This window comes from Protopterus annectens, chromosome 9.part0, assembly GCF_019279795.1.
Source record: "Protopterus annectens isolate FY-2018-M chromosome 9.part0, PAN1.0, whole genome shotgun sequence".
Lineage (NCBI taxonomy): Eukaryota > Metazoa > Chordata > Ceratodontiformes > Protopteridae > Protopterus > Protopterus annectens.
Window position 1 is genome coordinate 629667892 of NC_056743.1, and position 22213 is coordinate 629690104.

Below are 22213 nucleotides of genomic sequence, written 5' to 3' on the forward strand. Positions count from 1 at the left end.
GTAAGACATGCAACCTCTACTTTTGACAAAACCACTGTGGATTAAATCTGACTTTGTGGCATGGAGGGATAAAACCCTGACTGTGACCCAGATGACCTGAGTTTGTGTTGTGGCTCAGGTGCTAGAAGAGCTGGGCAGGTATGGACTGGGTGACCAACACCAGTTTGCATAGTTTGAGTAGAAGGACTAGTGGACTGACGACAGTTGGAGGCATGCAGACAAAGTTACAGCTATAACCAGGGATGTGAGCTTGATTTGCCAAGCCAGTGACAATAATCCAGATTGGCTTGTGGGTGGGAGTAATCCCATGCTGTAGGAGGTCATAGTGTGTCCCCATGGTGATGCAGGCACCTAAGTCAGCCAGCAAGGGGTGAGGGTACAACTTTACTTACAAATGCTGTCATTGCTTGGATCGCTAAATGAAAGTGAGAGCACGAACAGTTCTTTGGCTGCCTGAATGACAGAGCCCCTTTGTTTTCCTCTCACTTCCAAGCTGGAAATTTCCCCAGTGGTGGGAGAACAGAAGGCACAAGAATGATGAAGAGTTGAAGATCTGCAAGCAGAGAATGGAGAAAATGTACTGGATGCTGGCTTAGTCCATAGTTAGGTACTAGGCTATTGGCCCTGGGGCCTATATAAGCCTAGTCAAAAAGGTTCCGTGACTTTGCTACCCAGGAAGATTATTTTCCTGTGCCCTCTGTCAAGCAGTGCCGCAGAAGTGATCCCAGGGGTGAATTTTTTATTTAACAGTCAAAGAAAACACTGTGGTACACTGCGTTCAATACACAAAGTAAAATACCAAAACAAAATAGAACACAGTTGTGTAAAATCACCAAAATTTATTGTAGCAAAGCTTTCGGGTCTCCTCTTGCTCAGTGCTATGAAAAATCATTTAATTCACAACTATATATTATGAGACAATCGATCATATGACACAGCCAACCAATAGAACAACTAAAACCTATATAAAGCAATTAAAAACATTCACGACATTTAAAAAATGTATATTGAATTATTACAAAAATTTTCATATACGTATATACCAAAAATACATAAATAAATGTATATAAAATATATATAAAAATATATATATAAGTGTATGTGCAAATATTTTCAGTTAATGAAACTTTCATTGTTTTTTAAGTAATACAGGCTTCAAACTTACTGCATTATTAATACCCGGATGGACATATGCTTGTAGCTTTATTATGCATGAATATTCCATATTTTCTAGTGTATTATTAAGATTACCTCCCCTCATTTTATGTTCAATAATCTTTATAACTCTAAATTTAAAGCTATGGCCTTTAGTATTACCATGTATATGTTTTGCAAGTGCATTGGTGGGGATGTTTCTTCTAATCTCTGACTTGTGCTGTATTATACGATCCTTTAACCTTCTACTGCTCTTACCAACATAAAATGCAAGACATTTAATACACGTAGCTAAATATACCATATATGTTGTATTACAATTAGCATAACATTCAAACTTATAAGAAAAAACAGTAACTGGATGTCTAAATTCTGTATCGGACAATAGGTCTTCACAACAGCTACAATTGTAGCATGGGAATGTACCTTTCCTAATAGTCCTAATACTAGTGCCAGTATTATCTGATCTAAGATCTTTGTAACATAATCTTTGTTTAAAATTTCTTTCATTTCTATAGGCAAAATATGGCCTTTCTGTTAGAATATTCTTAAGCTCAGGCATCGATAGTCGAATATTCCAATTTTTTCTTATTATATTTTCTACACCTCTAGATCTAGTATTGTAGCTTGTGATATATCTCCATTTCCAATTGTTAATATTATTATCACTCATTACTTGCCTTTCTTCACTGAAGAACGGGGCTGTAATATTCATTCTTTCTTTCAAAACATCCTCCATTATAATATTTATACTATCCATATCATAGCCCCTCTCAGCAAACTCTTGCTTAAGATCATTCATTTGTCTTATACATTCATCCGTATTAGTATTCAACCTACTCACTCTACATAGCTAACTTCTAGCTATGCTTTTAAATGTATGGGGGGGGGGGCGTGCATACAATGTCTGTTTGTATATCTATTAGTATGCACTAATTTTCTATGTACAGATGTTTCTGTTTTTCCATTGGCCATATGTAAATTAATATCCAAAATTACAATATTCATCTCTGACGCATTCATTTTGAAACGTAGAAATTCATTTGTTCCTTCTAGATAATAGATAAAAGTCTTCAAATTTTCTATGGTACCTTTCCACAAAATAAAACAATCGTCAACAAATCTTTTGTAGAACAGTAGTTCTGGGACACAAAATCCATTATCCTTATAGGCATATTTACTTTCCCACTGGTTCAATACAATGTTTGCATAAACATTAGCCATCGGAGTGCCCATGGCTACTCCAGATGTCTGCAAATAAAATGTATTATCAAAAACAAAAATATTATTTGTAAGAATGATATCTATTATCTCACATATTGTAGATATTCTCCTTGCTGTCATATTTGTATTATTATTTAAGAATTCATGAATACTTTCTAAACCATATTCATTTGGTATAACTAAACAATGAGTTGATGTCAAAGGTTGCCATAACATAACTCTCAGTTTTATTATTATTAATCCAGTTGTATAGTTTTTTTTAAAAAATCACCAGAGTCTTTTATTATACTCCTACATTGACCCAAGTATTTACTTAGGGATTCCTGTATGAATATTGATAGAGGCTCCGTGATCCAACCCCTCACCGAGACTATTGGTCTCATCAGGGGGTTCATCATGGACTTGTGAATCTTTGGCAGCCCATAAATTACAGGCAACACAGGACATGTAACAGAAAAAAAGTGAATTCTTCCAAGGATATATCACCTTGTAATTGCAAGTCATAAACATATTCACACTCAAAATACATCTTTTCACTTCATTGTATTCTACAACTTTAAAGGTATCATCATTAGTTAGAAATTCTTCCATTAGGTTCGTGTAATGCATTTTAGCAAACAGCACAATAGCCCCACCCTTATCAGCTTGCTTAATTATCAATTCATTATCAAGATTTTCAAGAGCCTTGGTCTCTTCCACATTTAGATTATAAAATCTGTAATTACTATTGCCACTAAACAGTGCCCTTATTTCTGCCTCACATAAATCTTCAAGGGCAGTCAAAATAGGACAATTGTGAGGGATGAAAGTGCTGCTTTTTTTACATACAGTTTTAGTTGCAGTAAGCTGGTTATCTTTATACAACAATTTCAAACTCATATTACGCACAAACAACTTCAAGTCAGTAACAGCGTCTACAATATTGCCCATACAGCTAGGTATAAATTGCAGGCCTTTGTTCAAAATAGCTTTTTCCAAGTCAGTCAAAGTGTAACTAGAAAGACTTACAATGTTACAGTCTCTATCTATTTGCGTACCATGTTGTTTTTCAGTATCAGACTTTCGTTCTTTCTCTTCCCCATGTAAGAACGCTGCCTCGATCTCCCCCTTGTTGTTTGCTTGTCTCCCATATCTATTTTGGCCGGTAAGTTGATTTGCATTGGCCTGAACTGTCTTAAAAAAGCTACAGAGCATTCTTTCTGCCCCACACCCAACTCAGCACCTCCACTAGCAGCTGGCTCATCTTTTGCTAGCAAACTAGCAGGATTTTGATTGGTACTTTGTTGCAACACAGCGTCATTGGAATCTCCTACGGCGGGAAAGACATTACAATTTTGTCCATTACTAAGTTTTCGCTTTACTGTCATCAGTGCAGAAGAATTAGCACTATCATTTTCAAATGTATCAAATTGGTCTAAATTATGGCTCCTTTGAACAACATTATTAGCACTAAATTTACACTTAGGCCAAACAAAAATTTGGCCCAGTTTATAATCATTCATGCCTCTCATTATTTTCCGCCTCTTTTGCATTTCTAGATTTTTATCTAACACTGACAGTCTTTCGATCATACGTTGATGTTCAACTGTTATCAAGTTGAACATATTATTAGAAGTAATTTTATCTTCATAGTTATTAATTTCACTAAGGAGCTCACCTTCCAAGCCCAAAAAGTAGTCGTTCATCAAGGTCATATAATCCGCCCCGACCTTTAGGTTCAGTTGCTGCCATTTCATTAACAGCTCAGGATATGTATTTCTGTAACTTGGCATCTTTAAAATCTTTAAAATTTGTAGCCCTCTTGGAACTATACCTAGTTCCAAGTATGCTGCAAAACTCAAGCGTTGCCATTGGAAGCGCTTGTACATTTGTACTTTCTTTTCCAGATAGGTTACGGTTTTCTTCAGCTGCTCCAGTCCTCGCACATCACTTGGTTCGGCTGCAGTTACCGATATGTCCATAGAAGTTAATAGAGGATTGTTTTTCCTCAATAGTAGGCTCCTTAGTGAAATATCAGAATTACAACCTTTTGCCCATTAGCTAGGCAATTTGACGCTGCAACAGACATCTCAACAGTTAATTTGAAAGTTGGCTGTGTAATTAGTCGGTGAATGACGCCCACAGTGAATACACAAAATAAAATCCAACAGTCAAAGAAAACACTGTGGTACACTGTGTTCAATACACAAAGTAAAATACCAAAACAAAATAGAACACAGTTGCGTAAAATCACCAAAATTTATTGTAGCAAAGCTTTCGGGTCTCCCCTTCTTCAGTGCTATGAAAAATCATTTAATTCACAACTGTATATTAGAAGACAATCGATCATATGACACAGCCAACCAATCGAACAACTAAAACATATGTAAAGCAATTAAAAACATTCACGACATTTAAAAAATGTATACTAAATTATTACAAAAATTTTCATATACGTATATACCAAAAATACATAAATGTATATAAAATATATATATAAAAAAAAATAAATATATATATATATATATATATATATATATATATATATATATATATATGTGTGCATGTGCAAATATTTTCAGTTAATGAAACTTTCGTTGTTTTTTAATTAATACAAGCTTCAAACTTACTGCATTATTAATACCCGGATGGACATATGCTTGTAGCTTTATTATCCATGAATATTCCATATTTTCCAGTGTATTATTAAGATCACCTCCCCTCATTTTATGTTCAATAATCTTTATAACTCTAAATTTAAAGCTATGACCATTAGCGTTACCATGTATATGTTTTGCAAGTGCATTGGTGGGGATGTTTCTTCTAATCTCTGACTTGTGCTGTATTATACGATCCTTTAACCTTCTACTACTCTTACCAACATAAAATCCCCACCAATGCAGGAATCTATCCCTCCAGCAAGTTGTGTTTATTGTGGTGATAAGGTTTAGGTCCCTGGAGCGTGTGGTTCGGAGAGATTGAGATTTCTTTAAGTGTAGCATGTCCAACAGCTCTGGGTTTGACATAGCTTTGTATGTTAGGCAGAGATCGCCTCTTAGTAGGCGATATGCGACGGAGTAGAGGTGGAGGTTTTTGAGATGGTCTGCATATGGCATCTTTTTGAGGCCAGTAATCCTCTTAGTGAGGTATTTCTGTGGCCTTTCTAATTGTTGTAGGTATCTAGTAAGATGCATGCCAAACGGGGCATCATTGTACTCTATAATGGGTCTGATGAGGGATGAGTAGAGAGGAACAATGGCCTCCTTTTTTCTAGAGTACAACCCTTTTGTGACGAGTTGTGCCACGTAGAAGGATTTCCTGACTACTGTGGTGATGTGGTTATCAAAGGAGAGACTACTGTCCACCTGTGTCCCGAGGTCTCTTATCCCACTTTCAGTGTTTAGTGAGCTACCACCTATGTAGTAGTTCATGGGTACCGAGTTTTTCCCAAAGGGGATGACCGTGCCCTTCTTGGCATTGAGCTTGAGGCCATGATCTTGACACCCAGCATCTGTCGCTGTGAGGCCCTTTTGTAGAATGTCTGCATCATTAGGTGATTTTATTATGGCTCCCAGTTTGCAGTCATCTGCGAACTTTGTTAGCCAAAGACCTTCTGTGTTGGCCTGCACTTCAGAGAAGTAGATGCCGAACAGGAGAGGACCCAGGACCGAACCCTGTGGTACTCCACTCGTCTCTGGTCTGAAGACAGACTTTGAGTCGGCTACTTTTACTGTGTGGGTTCTGTCAATGAGCCAGTTGGCTACCCATCTTGTGACATAGGGATTTATGCCCAGTTTAGTGAGTTTATATATAATTCCAGAGTGGGGGATGGTATTGAAAGCCTTGGCGAGGTCAAGATAAGCTGTGTGCACTACCTTGCCCTCGTCTACGGCTCTAGTGACTGCTTCAAAGAAGTCAGTCGGGTTTAGTAGACATGATCTACCTTTTACAAGCGCAAACTGAGTGGGCTCCAAGGTTTGGAGGTTACTTATGTCTTTGTTTATAAGCTCCAAGATGATCTGTTCCATGGCCTTGCAGACCAGGCTTGTCAGGCTAATGGGGCGGTAGTTTCTGGGGTCCATGGTGGCACCCTCTTTGTGGAGTGGGATAACCGTCGCTGTGCGCCATTCAGTAGGCACATAGCCTGAGGTGAGGCTATGATTGAACATGGTACTTAGGTGGGGTGCCAGTTTGTTCTGTAGTTATGTTGTCTGGTCTCATGGATGCTGTGTTCTTGGCTTTGGAGAGTGCGGTCTTTACTTGTTCATCTGTGATTACAGGGGCTTTGCACTCTTCCGGTATTAAGATGGGCCCTTTCGAGGGTGAGAGAGGGGTAAAGTTAGCACTGAACCTGTCCGCTAGGATGTTGGCAATATCGGTTGGTTCTGTATATTTAGTGCCATTGTGCCGTAGCTCAGAGCAGATCTGAGTGTTGCCATTGAGATTCTTGACATAGCTGTAGAATGCTTTGTGGTTGTCTTTGGAATCAGTGGCGATTTTATTTTCATAACTGGCTTTGGAGGATTTTATGAGGGATCTCAGCTTCTTGCTGAGGCTGACCAGGGAGTCCTCCAATCTTGGGATTTTACTCTTTTGTTGCAACAGCTTTTTCCTTCTGTTGTAGAGTTTGTTTATGGCAGTGGACCAGCAGATTTGCTTCCTTTTTTTTGGAGGATAGCATCTTGGTTCTGTTGGGGATGGCACGATCCATGCACTCGTGTATGTCCTTAAACAGTGCATTTGTGTAAGATTCAGCAGTCGTCTGCATGGGTGTTGTGAAGTTTGCCACTTCTGTCTTAAGAAGGATGAAGTTGGCTTTGGAGTAGTTTTTGACGGTGGTTTCCTTAATGGGGTGGGGTCTATGAATGTCTAGGGTGATTAGTTTGTAGTCGGATCTGACCAGCGAGGAGTTGGCCTCTGGCATGGAACACCGGTTACCCATATTGGTAATGACCAGGTCCAGGATATTGCTGCCCCTGGTGGGAGTGTGGACACGCTAATCCAAGGCGTTGGAATTTATAAATTCTAGAAAAAACGTTGAGCGAATGAGTTGGTACATGAGTAGTTTTCCCAGTTGATGGTGGGGTAGTTGAAATCGCCCATAATTAAGATATTGGGTTGTACCTTAATATTTTCCAGTATCGTAAGAAATGAAGAGTGGGAATCCTGCGGCATGGTGGGGGGGGGGGGGTCTGTAACAAGCTACAACCTGGATTGCAGTCTTGCCCAGTGTTAGTTGCATTTGGATAATTTCGGATGCATTATGTTGAGCAACTAGCCTGGAGGTGCGGGTATCCTTAATGAATATGGACACGCCTCCGCCTTTAGTGTTTCAGTCCAGGTTGGGTGGCCGAAAGGTGTAGTATGAATTATAGCCTGGTAATGCAGGGGTGCTCTCTGGAGCCTTGAGCCAGGTCTCTGTCACTGCACAGATGTCGATGTTCTCCATTTTAAGCAGCATCTCAAGTGAGTGCATTATGAGATTTAATACTTCTAGCATTGAGTAGCATTACCCTCAGAGTTTGCTTGCTTGTACCTGTTACAGTGGTGAATTTAGCATTTGAACCTTGCCTAAAAAGGCACTATAGGGGTGGCAAGAGCCTTAGCCAGTATCTGGAATCCCAGGGGCGACAGGTGCAGGCCATCTTTGGCAAAGCATTGTGGTCTGTTGACCAATGTCGTCCCAGGCAGACAGATACTGGATCCCCTTAGAATGACACCAGAAGCTTAGCCAATTTTTGAAGTCAATAATTTTGTCCTTGTACTGTGGTATCATTTTGGGCGATGGCAGGATGCTACTCAGGGCTAGGGTCATACCCTCCTGGGGTACTAGATCTGAGAGCTCCTCCATCTCTCTTCATGTAGTCCAGGGAGGTACATCTCAGGTTATTCACACCAAAATGGACAATGACAAAGTCGTATTTGTACTTGTTGTGGAGTAACCTGAGTGCGTGCATTATGTGGCGGATCCTGGCACCCGACAGGCAGCTGACAGTAACTTTCTCCTTGTTTAGCCTGGTGAGTGGGGACATCAGTGTGCCTGACTATAGTCAACTATGACTAGTGTGTTGGGTATGTTGTTTTGCCTTATGGGCGGAAGTTGAGTGGCACACTGATTTTGTGGGCTGTGTGTCATTTGGGAAGTGTTGGGTGGTGGTGGTTGTCTGCATTTCAGCTTGGGAAGTCTCTGTTGCTTGGGCAGATTTTTAATGAGATCCTCCATGAATGTAGGTGTGTGCTTTGTGTTTCTATGTGTGGGTTTTGGTAATGTGGGTTTTGAAGGACTATGTGTTGTGTGGTGTGGTGCTGGTATTAACCTTCTCCTCTTGACTGTCTAGTCCAGTCTTGTCTGGAGAGAGCTTGGCTTCCAGTTTGGCTATATAAGTGCATCTCTCACAGGTTGTAGTGTTGGGTGGTAGAAGGAGAGTGTTGTCAGTGTACATGAGGCAATTGCTACGGTGCCCCAAGATGCCCAGATTCATCAGGTGGACAGGAGAAAACACCGGGAACTGACCCGTGGACATGCCTGAATAGGTGCTTATTAATTTAGCAGGAACGCTTTCTCGAGTGGGACGTTGACGTAGGATTACTGATTTTATCCTTATTAATTTAAGTACTAAGAACTGTTTTCCTCTTGACAAGTGAGGAAAGTCGAGTGCTGTAGTAATTTGTAGTTTATTTAGTGTTTACAATGAGTTCTGAACAAGTGCTGAGCACAAGGAAACAGTTTTGAGTGCTGAAACTAAAAAAAAAACGCTAGTTCTAGCTAAAACTAGCTAGTTTTAGCACCAATCCCAAGAAGAGAAGCAGGTCTTTGCCTGTTTCGTGATCCACAGTCTTGTCCCAGATGATGCAAAGGTCTGCAGGCTTTGTAGCCTTTTTCTGGTAGATGCCTCTAATAGCAACCAGACCAATCAGGTATGTTAAGCACAGGCGCTCACTCTCCAACCAGAGTCAGGAATCCGTGCACTCTGCTCCTACTGTCCCCAGGATCCAGAATATAAGCACAGATTCTAAGCTGTCACCTATAAAGCAGTTACGTTTTTTGGTGATCAGCAGTTTCCAGGAAATAATGTAACGACACTCCTCTCACCAGGAGAAAACAGAAGCACTAATCCCAAGATGACTGCTGAGAGGCAGAATGTAGGCTCTACAATAACTGGTGGTCTTGCAATAGATGCTTATAGATAAGATGAATGCTATTTTAAAAATGTGCTTAAGAGGGTGTACTAGGCTATTTTTAATGGCACAAATTAGGCTTTCTGGTAGTTCATCTAGTCCCATGGAGGTGTTTCTGATGATACTGAGAACACAGGTGACTTTTTAATTTTAATTTCAAGTGAAACTGCATTAGGGAGGAAGAATGGATGGGGTCCCCGTTTTCCTCTGCGGCCCAGAATTTACTTCAGATGTGTATTCCAGTACATTTGCTATCCATTGACTCTGTTATTGCGACTCTGCTTTGTTCTAGCATGTTTCTTTACATTCATTTTTTCAGATGAGTCTATAGAAAGCATTTTTACCCATCTTGATGATAAAGTTTATTTCAACTGAAACCTTCCTTCTTTTGATTGTTTTAGTGAGTTCTTTTCAGATGTAAATGACTTTGTTACATTGGTTTGGTAAAGTTTGAAGGGTTTGTACTCTTTCCTTTTGGCTAAGTAATTTGTTGATTTTTTTTTTTTTTTTTTTAAGGTCACTATTTATGTTTATTGCAGAATTTTCGACTTTATTTTTGCTACTGGTGTTGAATGTATTGGTGCTGTTTTTTAAACTGTTGCACATGGCTGTGAGTGATTAACTGTTAGATTATGGTGAGGAAACTAATATTTTTAGTCCCAGCTGATTTACACACTTGATCAGGACACCATAGTTACCGTTTGAAAATCCTTAATATTAACACTATTTTTGTTGCATTTAGTTTGGTGTGCATGCAGAGCATCAAGGCATTGTGTTCTGAGTGAGTAGGCTGGCATTGTTTTGCCTTGCATAGCTGGTAGGTTTCTTTATCAGGATGTCTAATATATTTTCCCCTTATTTGTATTTTTGCAGTTTTCTTCAAAATTATTAGTTTATGACGTTCTAGTGGATTTTTTGCCTATTATTTGATAGATGCATATTTCTCCTCCTCAGTGCAAGGATAGTTTGTGTCACAAAGCAGGAAAAGTATTTTCTGTTATGGGGAGGCCTATAAATTTATCAAAGTGATGATCGTGTTTTTTTCAGATGGTATAGAGGGATATAGTAACATGTTACAAAACTGTAGTTTGTGGTATTTATTGTAACGTGGATGTAGCGTATTTCATGCCCACAGTTTGTTTTTATAAACCTATTGAAGAATTGACTTATAAAATAGATACAGTACCTCCTTGTTTGATGGGCCAGGCTGAGTGAAAAGAGCTGTAACCAGGTGTTTGCAGAATGCAAGACAGATATTTGAACTTTGTCTCTCTGACAAGCACATACACCGATTCCCTCACAGACACAGTAGGCCTCTGGAACAGCTTGGTTTTTTTTTTTTTTTTTTTTTTAGGCTGTAGGGGTTGATGATTGTGTTATTTGCTTTTCCTGATTTTTTTAGTATGGAAATAATGTGCTCTGAGGAACAAAGGCAAGGTAAAGATAATGAGTGGTGGCTTAAGAGTAATGGCCATTGGAAAATGTGGTATTGTAATACTGCGAAGGCTTATCCTTTGGTTATTCATAGTCGGGGACTGCTATGCATCCTTAGGCAATGTGATTGCATTTGAGTGGTTATTTATGGCCACCTGATTATTTTTATGTATCTTGTATAACTGATGCCATGTATATGCACAGTAGCATCACTTCTGCAGTTCTGTGATGATGCTGTTCATGAACTGGGGGTTGCCATTTTTCCTTGGTTTTTTAGCACTCTACTGTATAATCCATAAAATGTACCATATTTATGAATCCCACTCAGGACTATTGTTAAACCCAGAAATTAATTTACTTGGTACTTTGCTATACAATTGTCCACTAGGTCTTCCATAATTTAGAGCTGACTGTATACAGCAGGTAACTGATTTATGCAATATCTACAGAGATGTTTAAATGTGACTTATTCTTTGAGCAACTAAGTAAAAATACCAGAGACTGCAGTCGTTTAATCAAGTATTGACTATACAGTGCAGGCAGCATCATGTTTTCTACATTTTAAAAAAATAAATCATTTTTTCTACATTTTTATAAATCTGTCAGTAGCAGGACTAAGAAATTGTGATAAGTTGCTGATGCTTAAATATGTAGCTAAATGAAGGCCATATAAGTAGACACAAAATTGTGGTAATGAAAAAAGAAAACTGGATGATCTTCTTCTTTCGGCTTTTTCCTGGTTAGGGGTTGCCACGGCAGATCACCTGTCCGCTCATGATTGGCAGTGGAGTTTTACAGTATCGAGTTGCCAGCCTGGCACCCAACCTTCCACAGAAGGCACACACACACACACACACGGCGGCAACGCTAACCGCTGCACCACAAAAAAGAAAACTGGATGCTGTGCTTTATTGTTAGATGAAAGTTGTTTTCAGACTGTATAATCAAATTGGGTGGTGATACAGCCTTTCACTTGGGACCTCCCAGTAAAATAGCAACCCTAGGTGGATTAGCAAGTTAGAAAATCACAGCTACATACACTAGCTATATTGTCTATCTGTTTTGTTTTTTTTGCTCTGTCTGTGTCAAGTAGTCCAGTTCTAGGCTACCAGAAAAAATCTGGCAGTAGCGGTTTACATATCACTAGTGTAACTGATGTTAAATGCTGTTAGCTGAGAAGGATGCTTGGAGTATTGGATATTCTAGTGATATAACAAGTGAGAAATCGAGACAGTTTGAAACTACAGCGAGTCCTGAAACTCCGAGACTGAAAAGTTGGGACCCACTACAGCGAGTCCTGAAACGCAGAGACTGAATGGTCGAAAGAATGGACATGCAAATACCAAGTCAGAGATCCCATTTCTCACATTATTCCATTTTCTCTGAGTTATGGCAATCCTGGAGTTGGTATATATAAATCTGGGGGTGCAGGGAGGGCTTGCACCTCATCCCCCTGCAAAAAAGTTTTAAGGAGAAAAGTTTTTTCAAAATTGGCTTTTCTGTGATTTTGTCGTCCCTGTCCCCCCCCCCCCCCCCCAATAAAAAATGATTTGTTACTGGTTAGTGCTGTAAAATGTAAGCTGTCCTTCAATTATTTGCGTATTTAAAAGACCATCTAGGGCAGATTTACTTTAAAAGTACCAAATACTTTATCTGTAAAGTAGACTTGCAATAGGAAATATAAGCTTTGCATTACTGTAAAGAAACGTGAGAAGCACAACCTTGTGATAGCTTTTCATTAGCCAGCAAGCAGAACTGATTTCTTTTTTTTTTAGTTTATGCACGTTTTCATAATGAAGAAAGCACATGCACAATTTTCTAAGGTTGTTAGATAGCCAGCTAACTTGAGTACCTGTCACTTTCAAAAACAAAACTTCCATGAGTCACAAACAGAAGAATCCACGGCAGGATTAAAATAAGTAGCTTAGCGTAACACTTTCATTCAACAGCAGAATTCAAAACCTTAATGTTATGGTGGGCTCATGACATTTTTCTCTCTCAATTTCTCATTTCACAATAGCATAAAGAAGTCTGTCCCCCTGCAAGTCATCGACTTCACTTCTTCCCCCTTTTTCAGAACAATGCTCTGTCTACCTGCTTATTCTTTCTCATTGATTAGCAGGGTCTCCACACTCTTGCTGAATCTGGATCTTTTCTCTCCCAAACCACTCTCCAAAAGCTGTCTCAGAAAGCTGATTTACTGAATTCAGCAGGAGTGTGGGATACTCTGCTAATCAATGAGAAAGTGTTAAGCAAGTAGACAGAGCCACTACAATATTCTGAAAAAGGTGAAAGAAATGAAGTTATTGAATTTGCAGGAGGACAGACTTTTTTATGCTGTTAAGAAAGGAAATGAGAGCGAGGAAGAAGTTGTGAACTGTCTTAATGTTAAGGGTCTGAAGAAGTTCAGTTGTTGAATGAAAGAGTTGTACGCTAAACCTTAGTAAAACTAAGTGTTTTTATCCAACCATGGATTCTTCTGTTTCTGTGGTTCATAGCAGTTTAAGTTTTGGTTATTGTTTTCTACTGCCAAGTGTTTTCTATCCTTATCCTTTATGTGTTATAATTTTAATGCATTTTCTAGTAACATGTCACATATGCTACCAGTTATGCACACTTTTCTAAGGTTGTTAGATAATATGTAGAAAATGGGCATGTCACATACTGCTGACAGAGGGAAGCAGAACAAAATATCTGTATTTTTAGCAAAATATTGATTTCACAATACATTACTATTTGATAAGAAATGCATAATCTCAAGTATTAAATAGCTTAACAAAGCAACTGTGACTTATTTTATGAACGTTCAAACTGTTTTGCATGTTAGTTTTTGTGTGGTCAGCTCTTTTAGAAGTAAGTTGCATTTAAAATTTAGTTTGTTCTTATGTTCATACTGGTGGGGTTTCCTGCTCATCATCACATCAGTTTCATGTCTAAACAGTGAAATTTGGTGCTAGGTGATTGTACCTTGTGGTTGTGACCATATAATGTATTTTTTTCAGATAGTTATATCCAGAAGTTAAAGAAGACCTACATTGATTCATGGTCCCGACGCCATCTCAGCTCTATTAACACTGAACTACAGGATGTGCAGAAGATTATGGTAACAAATATTGAAGAAGTCCTCCAGAGGGGTGAGGCCCTCTCAGGTACGTCAAGGCAATTTGCTGGAATCACTTTACATATTTTTCCATTGAAAGATCTGTATGTCTGCCAGTCAATAGCATATTCATTTTAAGCAAGCATCATTGATTTATTACACTGTTGTTGAGGGTAAATAGGCAGAAAATTCAGAAAGGCAGAAACAGACTTGACTTTGACTTTGATAATCTGGTTCTGCTTGGGGAAGTTGTCACATGATGTAAACATGTATTTCACTGACTTGACTTCAGATGCCCACTGCAGTGGGTAATTTTTTAAGATTTCCTCTACTGATGTCCCCAACTTGGTACATTTCCAAATCTGCGCTGTCTACTGTATCTCCCAGTGCATGTTGTGGTGCTTTTGGTACAGTACAAGGATGCATCTAGCCATTGCTTTCCCAGTTTATTTAATGTTGCTTGTTAAGGTCCTATCTCAGTGCTAACTTTGTCATTCAAAGATTACTATATTCAGTGCCTTAATCATTGAAACCTGCTAAGGTTTGTGTGATAGCCTGGCTCTGTGGCATAGAGGGATGCATTCCTACTTACAACCCAGATGACCTGAGTTATATAGTGGCTTGGCCACTGGGGGAGCCTGGTGGAGGATTTGAGATAAGTAACCAACTCCAGCTCACCCATCCTGGAGTAGGGAATGGTAGTTCCATTTCAGTGTTTTTTACCAAACAGTTGAGTGTTTGCAAGACATTGAAGTGGCCAAGGCTAGGTATGTGGGCTTTGTGTTGCCAAGCTGGTGATAGCTGACATTAGCATATGTGTGCATGTGCACCATGGGAGGTCATAATAGGCTTCATTGGTTATGTGAGTGCCAATGTCAGCCACTAGGGGCAAGCTTAGGACCTAAAGTAACACCATAATGTCTAACACAGTAGCAACTTCCTTGGCTGCCTTGGTCCTTTCTGGTCAGCTGTCATGCTCAAGGTGGAGACTTCCCAGTACTAGAGGAACGAGTGGGCTCAAGATCAGTAAGAGGGGGCTGATAGAGTAAGCTCAAAGGGGGAAACAGCCGGGTCTGTATTATAAAGTCGAACGCTTACCTTGTCGAATACCTAAATGTCGACCTGTCATCATCGAACCGCATAAACGCTGAATGCCCTAAACCGCGAAATTCAAAAAGTTGAACTGTCATACTTGTCCCAACCCACCGCCCGCTACATACTACCTACACAAACTAAATAAACCACATACGTACACTAACCAAAACCCTACTTCTAACACTAAACTAAACCCTACTTCTAACCCTACACTAAGTCTTACATATACCACCATGTATGCACTTAACTTAACCCGCACCTTAAACCTAAGGTCCATAACTATTGCACACTTACCTTAAAAAGCTAAACCCAAACAAACTAAGTAATGCAAACACATACACTTAACAAAACCCTACACTAAATCTAACATACATTACCATCTATGCACTTACCTTAACCCACACCCTAACCCTAAGGTCCATAACTATCACATACTTACCTTACGGAGCTGTACCGCAGAAGGCCAATCATGACGATTTGACGTTTCCGCTTTCGCTCTTCTGGACAATCAATGTTTTTGCAGTTTGATGACGTGCCGACGTTTAGGTATTCGATAAGGTAAGCATTCAACTTTACAATATAGACCCAAACAGCCACCCTAGACCAAAACAGCCACCCTTCAGAAATGTTCCTGTTATCATCTGATCAAGCCATTGACCCATACAGCAAGCCTATTTATTACCTGAGAGAGGTCCATGATGTGAGGAAGTGTTACAGTTGCCAGCACTTTATCCTAGACATTGATCAGAGGGTGAGAGCTTTCAAGTCTACATTTCCTAAGAAGATAGCACCCTTAGGTGGTTGCCATTGTAGTGTCTGATAGATGGGGTTCTCACATGGATCCTGAGTAGAGGCTGGATAAGGAAAGACAATAGACCTGACACTGGCCGACACAACTGTCTTCAAAGTCTTTCCCTTAGATTGCCCCAAGCTCTCATTTGCTACCTACATTCTTTTTCTGTGTCTCAACTAATGAAGGATGATGTTTTCATCTGAACTGCCTGATGAGAGGAGCAGTTACAGCCATATTGAGGAATGTATCCTATAAGGTCAGTGCTAGGGAAAATTTGACCAGGTCTTTGAGGAACTTCCAGTGCTCTTTTTGATAGTTGTCATTGGATCTTTTACATTCACTTGAGCTGCCACTACTTCAAGCAAATGGAACCTCAGTTTAACATCTTAGCTGAAAGATGACAGGACACAAGAGTGCAGCGCTGTCTTAATGATGTAATGCAGTGTCATCAATCCATTCACCTAGAGTGGGAAGAGAACTGACAGACTTCTGGTCTTTCAGTACAAAAGTGAGTGTGGTACTTGTTATGCCACTGACACTTCCCTTGTTAGTGCATCCAACTTGCTAACAACATGCATTGCCTTATCCATAAGCAGAAGGGTTAAAAACCTCACCCTTTGCCCATTTTCTGTTTTGGGGGTAATTGTGCATGCATTCAAATGTCTAACCAAAACTATAAAAGTCATTCTTCTGTTTATACCATTGAAGCAATTTTTAGTATTGACATTGTCATCAAGGCCTCGGTTTTCACACCTGTTTTCCACACACATTTGGCAAAGGGTTATCAGTTATTTTTTTATGCATTTGGTCCTTTCTTCCCTTCTGTGCTATGGCCAGTTTAGACTGATACTTGCTTTTTTCCTGTGTGGCCTGTCTTCCTCTGGGAACTATTGCTATCCAGTCAGACAACATGTCAGTGGTCTGGTACATCAACAAACGGGGGAACCAGGTCTTATCCACTTTGTCGAGAGGCCATGAGAGTATGGGAATGTGCGATCTCCACCAACCGTTTTCTGATAGCAATGCACATTCTAGGTCAGTCCAACATCTTAGCAGACAAATTGAGCAGGACTATCCTTTCGACCTTACGAGTGGTCTCTGAATCCTTATGTAGCAGATCAGATCTTCCTCAGGTGGAGTCAGCCTTGCTGCGATCTCTTCATATCGCCATCCAACCCGAAGTGCAGCGAGTTTTTTGCTCTAATTCCCCCAGATGGGGGAAGCCCCCAGAGACGCTCTTGGCCATGCTTGGCCACCTGGTCTTCTTTATGCGTATCCCCAGCTTCCTCTCATGACAAAGTTTTTACAGAAAGCTTGTCGGTTGGGGAGCAGAGTTATCCTCATTGCACCATTCTGGCCTCGTCACGTTTGGCTCCCTTGCCTGCGGTCTCATCTCGTAGCTCTGCCCTGGATCTTGGATCCCATTCCGGATCTTATTCATCATCCCTCGGGAATTGCTCCCCTGAATCTGGACCGTCTCAAGCCCTCTCAGCCTGGTTACTCCAGTTCCATTAGTTGCTAGGACTCCCGGTATCTCTTTCCCAGTTAAATCCATCCTAATAGCGGCGCATATGTCCTCTACCAGGAAAGTCTGCAGTAGTAAGTGGAAATGTTTTTCCATTTGGGCTTCAGAGAGAAATCTGGATCCTTTAACCGCTCCGGTTCCAGTGGCGTTAGACATTTTGTCTCATATTTTCCAACAAGGGACTAGTTCTTCCACAGTGAAAGTACAGCTGGTGGCTATTTCCCATTTTCATGTTGGAGAATATTCAGGCTCTCTAGCTGCTGCCAGAATTTGCAAGACTTTTTTGAAGGGTACTTTTCTTCTGAGGCCTCCTATTAAGAATCTGTCTCTGCCATGGGACCTGACTTTGGTCCTTCAGGCTTTGATCGCGCCCCCATTCGAACCTGCAGCATCACTTGACTTAAACTTCTTATCATGGAAAACTGCCTTCCTGGTGGCTATTACTTCAGCCAGGAGAGTGTCGGAACTTCAAGCCCTGTGTATGAAACCGCTTTACCTAGTGTTTCACAAGGCTAGAGTATCTCTCAGGACTAACACGTCCTTTCTACCTAAAGTTGCTTCAGAGTAAAATATTAATCAGTCGATTAATTTGCCTGTATTCTTCCCTAATTTTCAAAATAAAGGGGAATATAAACTTCATTTTTCTGGATGTGCACAGGCGGTTATGATTTTATTTGCATAGGTCCAAACCTTTCCGTAAATCTGATCAGCTTTTTGTTTCCATTGTTAAACCATTTTTGGGAAAACCAGTTTCAAAAGTGACTATCGCTAAATGGATTTCGCTTTGTATTTTGCAAGCTTATAGAGAACTTGGATTACCAGCCCCAGAAGGGGTGCATGCTCACTCTACCCGATGTTAATCGTGTTTCACTGTTGCAGTCATCACTGTAGGGTTCTTCCTGCCGGCAGGCAGCCCTCTGTCGACCAGAATCCCAAAGTCTGGGTCCAGTGTCTGCTATTCAGTCATGCTCCCTGATGTCAGAGCGCCAAGAGTACAAAGCTGCCGGCCGACGCCATGTTCTCCAGTCTTTCTTGCCGTGCGGTGGAAGCAGTTCGCAAGTGCCGGTCAGCTGACTCCTGATATTTTTTCGTGCTTCAATTCGAAGACTTACTTCTTCTTCACAAAGCTAAGTACCCCGTTGGGGAAACTTTTTTCTTGCTCCAGTCCGATGTCAGAAAAAGTTAATAATTGCATTTCTTGTGGGAAGCAAATACCTCATAAGGATTTCCACTCTTACTGTATTTCTTGTTTAGGCCCTGACCACGACGTAGCTAGTTGTCGGTTTTGTGCTAGATTTAACCAACGTACTATTAAGTGGAGGTACGATTTTGCTTTTCACTACATTAGCAGGCGATTTAATTATAAAATGTCATCGGACACGCTTCCGACTACCGGAGTTCACAAACGACGCAAGGATAAGGACAGGCCTCCGAGGTCCAAAACGGACTCCCACGAGGAGCCAACTAGGCCTTTGAGTACTCCAGCTGCAGGACCTTCGGACAATGCTCCCTCGGATGGGTTTGGAGCTGCTGTGCAGGTACCGGCTTCCGAGGGGGTTTTCAGGCCTACACAGTTCTGATACAGGCAAAGGCAAAGACTCATTCTAAATCTAAGACACCAGCCCAGGCCTCTTCTGATCCGGGACCCAAATCTCAGAAACAGCTACTTAAAATGGCGGAGGACTTACTAACCATGATTAGGGGTTCACATCCCCCTCCAGACAAAAGGCCATGGCAAGAATTGGATTATGAATCCTCTGATCAGGCATCTATTTCTTCAGTGTCTTCCTCTGAACAGGAATATACTTTCCCTCCTTATGAGGATTCTGATGCTGAGGAGTCCATTCCATCAGCTTCTCCCCCTGAGAAATTTTCTTTTGGGGAAACTTTACATGACATGAGGGAACATTTTCACTGGGAAGGACAGGAGTACTCTGAATCTAAGAGAAGGCTTAGGGATTTCCTTCTTCTACCCCAACAGACCCCTGGCTATTCCTCCTATTTTGGATATTGTGGACGATGCCTTTTCTGTGGCTAATTTAACTCCTGACTCCTTTCCTCCAGCCCCTGCTAAGCCTGACAGATATTACAGGGTCCCTGACTCCCACCAGTTCCTTTGCAAAAATCCTACTGCTGATCCAGAAACCATTTCTCAGGGTCCTAAGGGTGTTAAGGCCGCCTTTGCTAAAAACCCTATTCCAACAGATAAGGATTCTAGAGCTTTGGAGAGATGGGGCAAAAAAGTGTACGCTTCTGGTACTTTATCTATTAGGGCTTTAAATTGTCAATTTCATATGTTAAATTATCAGCAATTACTGCTGTCTGTTATGAAACAAAAGCTAGGTACCATTTCTGCATGTGCAGATAATAAGGAATTACACGATTTGATGCATGCTACTGAGCAAGTGAGGAAGCATGGTTTACACTGTGGTTTTGATGCCTTGGAGTCTTCATGCAGGGTGGCTGCCACTGGCACAGTCACTAGAAGGCATGCTTGGTTAAAGGAGCAAAACTTACCTGATCAAGTGAAAGCAAAGTTATTGGATGCTCCTGTTCAGCATAATGCTTTGTTTGGGTCTAAGGCTGAAGAGGTGATAAAGAAAATGGAGGAAGGCAAAATCCATGCAAACGGTTAAGGATTTCTTACAAGTTCAGCCCCCAAGATTTAGCAGAAATTGGCCAACTAAAAATTGGTCCTTTCCCAGCTCGGACAGGCCTCAGAGGGGTAGATATAGGCGCTCCAGAGGGAGGACCCAAGCACAGACCTAGACAGTGGAGTGCTTCCGCCCCCAGGGGTGGAGAGGACAGACCTCAATCTTATAGAAAACAGGCTCAATGATTCCCCCTGCATGGCTCCAGGAACTTTTCTCCTGGAAGCCCTTCTAGGAGGAAAACTCTCCCTTTTTCAACAAAATTGGACTTGCATAACCCAAGACAAGTGGGTTCTGGATGTAGTTTCAAGAGGTTACAAATTCCACTTTCATACCTTGCCAAGACCAAACGGATGGCCAGACCTACCAAAACACCAATGGGCAGAGGCATTAAACCAGGTGGGATCCCTCATGGCTATGAGGGCCATAGAACTGGTTCCGCAATCGGAGACTGGGCAAGGTGTTTACTCAAGGCTCTTTCTAGTTCCCAGAAAACAAAATTCATGGAGACCCATCCTGGATCTGTCTGTCTTAAATACTTTCCTGGAGATACCAAAGTTCAAGATGCTTACTCTGCAGCAGCTCCTGCCAATGTTGAGCAAAAATGCATGGATGGTGACATTGGATTTAAAGGAGGCTTACCTACACATCCCTATCAGACAGGAGTGCAGAAAATACCTCCGGTTCAAGGCCGGCTCGAAACATTACCAATTCTCTGCGCTGCCCTTTGGCTTGTCTACTGCACCCAGGGTCTTCACCAAGTGCCTGGCACCAGTAGTAGCTTATTGCAGACTCAAGGGAATTCAAATTTACCCTTATCTGGACGACTGCCTTATTCAAGCAGACAGCAAGGATGTCTTACTCCAGCAAGTGGAATTTGTTCAAAATCTACTCAAGCACCTGGGATTCACTGTGAACATAAAGTCAAATTTGACACCCACACAACAGATAACTTTTCTGGGTGCTCTTCTAAACACAACAACCCAGATGGCATTCCTGACATCCGAAAAACAACTACAGCTGGCTTCAATTTTCAAAACCTTGGCATTAATGTCTCAGCTAACTGCAAGGAAATTCCTGCAGGCTTTGGGTTACATGGCCTCCTGCATCCTTCTCATACCAAATGCAAGACTACATATGAGAAAAATACAATGGTACCTAAAAAGTCTAAATGGTCCCAGCAATGCCACAGTCTAGACACCCAGATGGCATTCCTGACATCCGAAAAACAACTACAGCTGGCTTCAACTTTCAAAACCTTGGCATTAATGTCTCAGCTAACTGCAAGGATATTCCTGCAGGCTTTGGGTTACATGGCCTCCTGCATCCTTCTCATACCAAATGCAAGACTACATATGAGAAAAATACAGTGGTACCTAAAAAGTCTAAATGGTCCCAGCAATGCCACAGTCTAGACACACAGATTGCTGTCTTGCCTTGCCTACAAAAGGAATTCCATTGGTGGACCATGGCATGTCTTCACAACAAAGGGAAAGCCTTCAGTCTGCCTCCAACCAGCCAAGTGTTAACCACGGACGCATCGGATTACGCATGGGGAGCCCACTTGCAGGGGAAAGGCCTGCAAGGTTTTTGGACAGAGGATCAGAAGCACCTACATATCAATTTAAAAGAGATGTTAGCTGTACAGAATGCCCTCTTGGCTTTCAGGGATCTTCTACAACCAGGACAGCTACTGATACGGACAGACAACACCACAGTTATGTGGTACATAAACAAGCAAGGGGGTTCACACTCCTACCCCCTTTGCAAACTAGCCATGACTCTATGGAACACAGCTCTAGCTTGCAAAGTGGATCTACAAGCTCAGAAAATATTCTGGCAGACAGCCTGAGCAGGAACCTGTCAGACCCACACGAGTGGATGCTAGACACCTAAATATTCAAGATGATTACAGAAGCCTGGGGCTGCCCGGACATGGATCTGTTTGCATCCCCCCTCAACCACCAGTTACAGATTTTTTGCACAAGGACATTTCACAAACTAGCATGGAATGTGGATGCACTATCATTCAGTTGGAGAAACTCTGGGTATGCCTTTCCTCCACTACCTCTTCATCC

General features: G+C 41.1%; 1 protein-coding gene across 2 annotated transcripts in view; it reads left to right on the top strand.

Annotated features, from left to right (window-relative positions):
• Positions 1-22213, top strand: part of LOC122811385 (vesicle-trafficking protein SEC22b-like) — a 442870-nt gene that overhangs the window by 383977 nt on the left and 36680 nt on the right. For both annotated transcript variants that reach the window (XM_044083198.1, XM_044083197.1), the window contains exon 4: positions 13974-14120. In XM_044083198.1, the coding sequence (XP_043939133.1) occupies positions 13974-14120 (147 nt within the window). The remainder of the gene's footprint in view (positions 1-13973; positions 14121-22213) is intronic.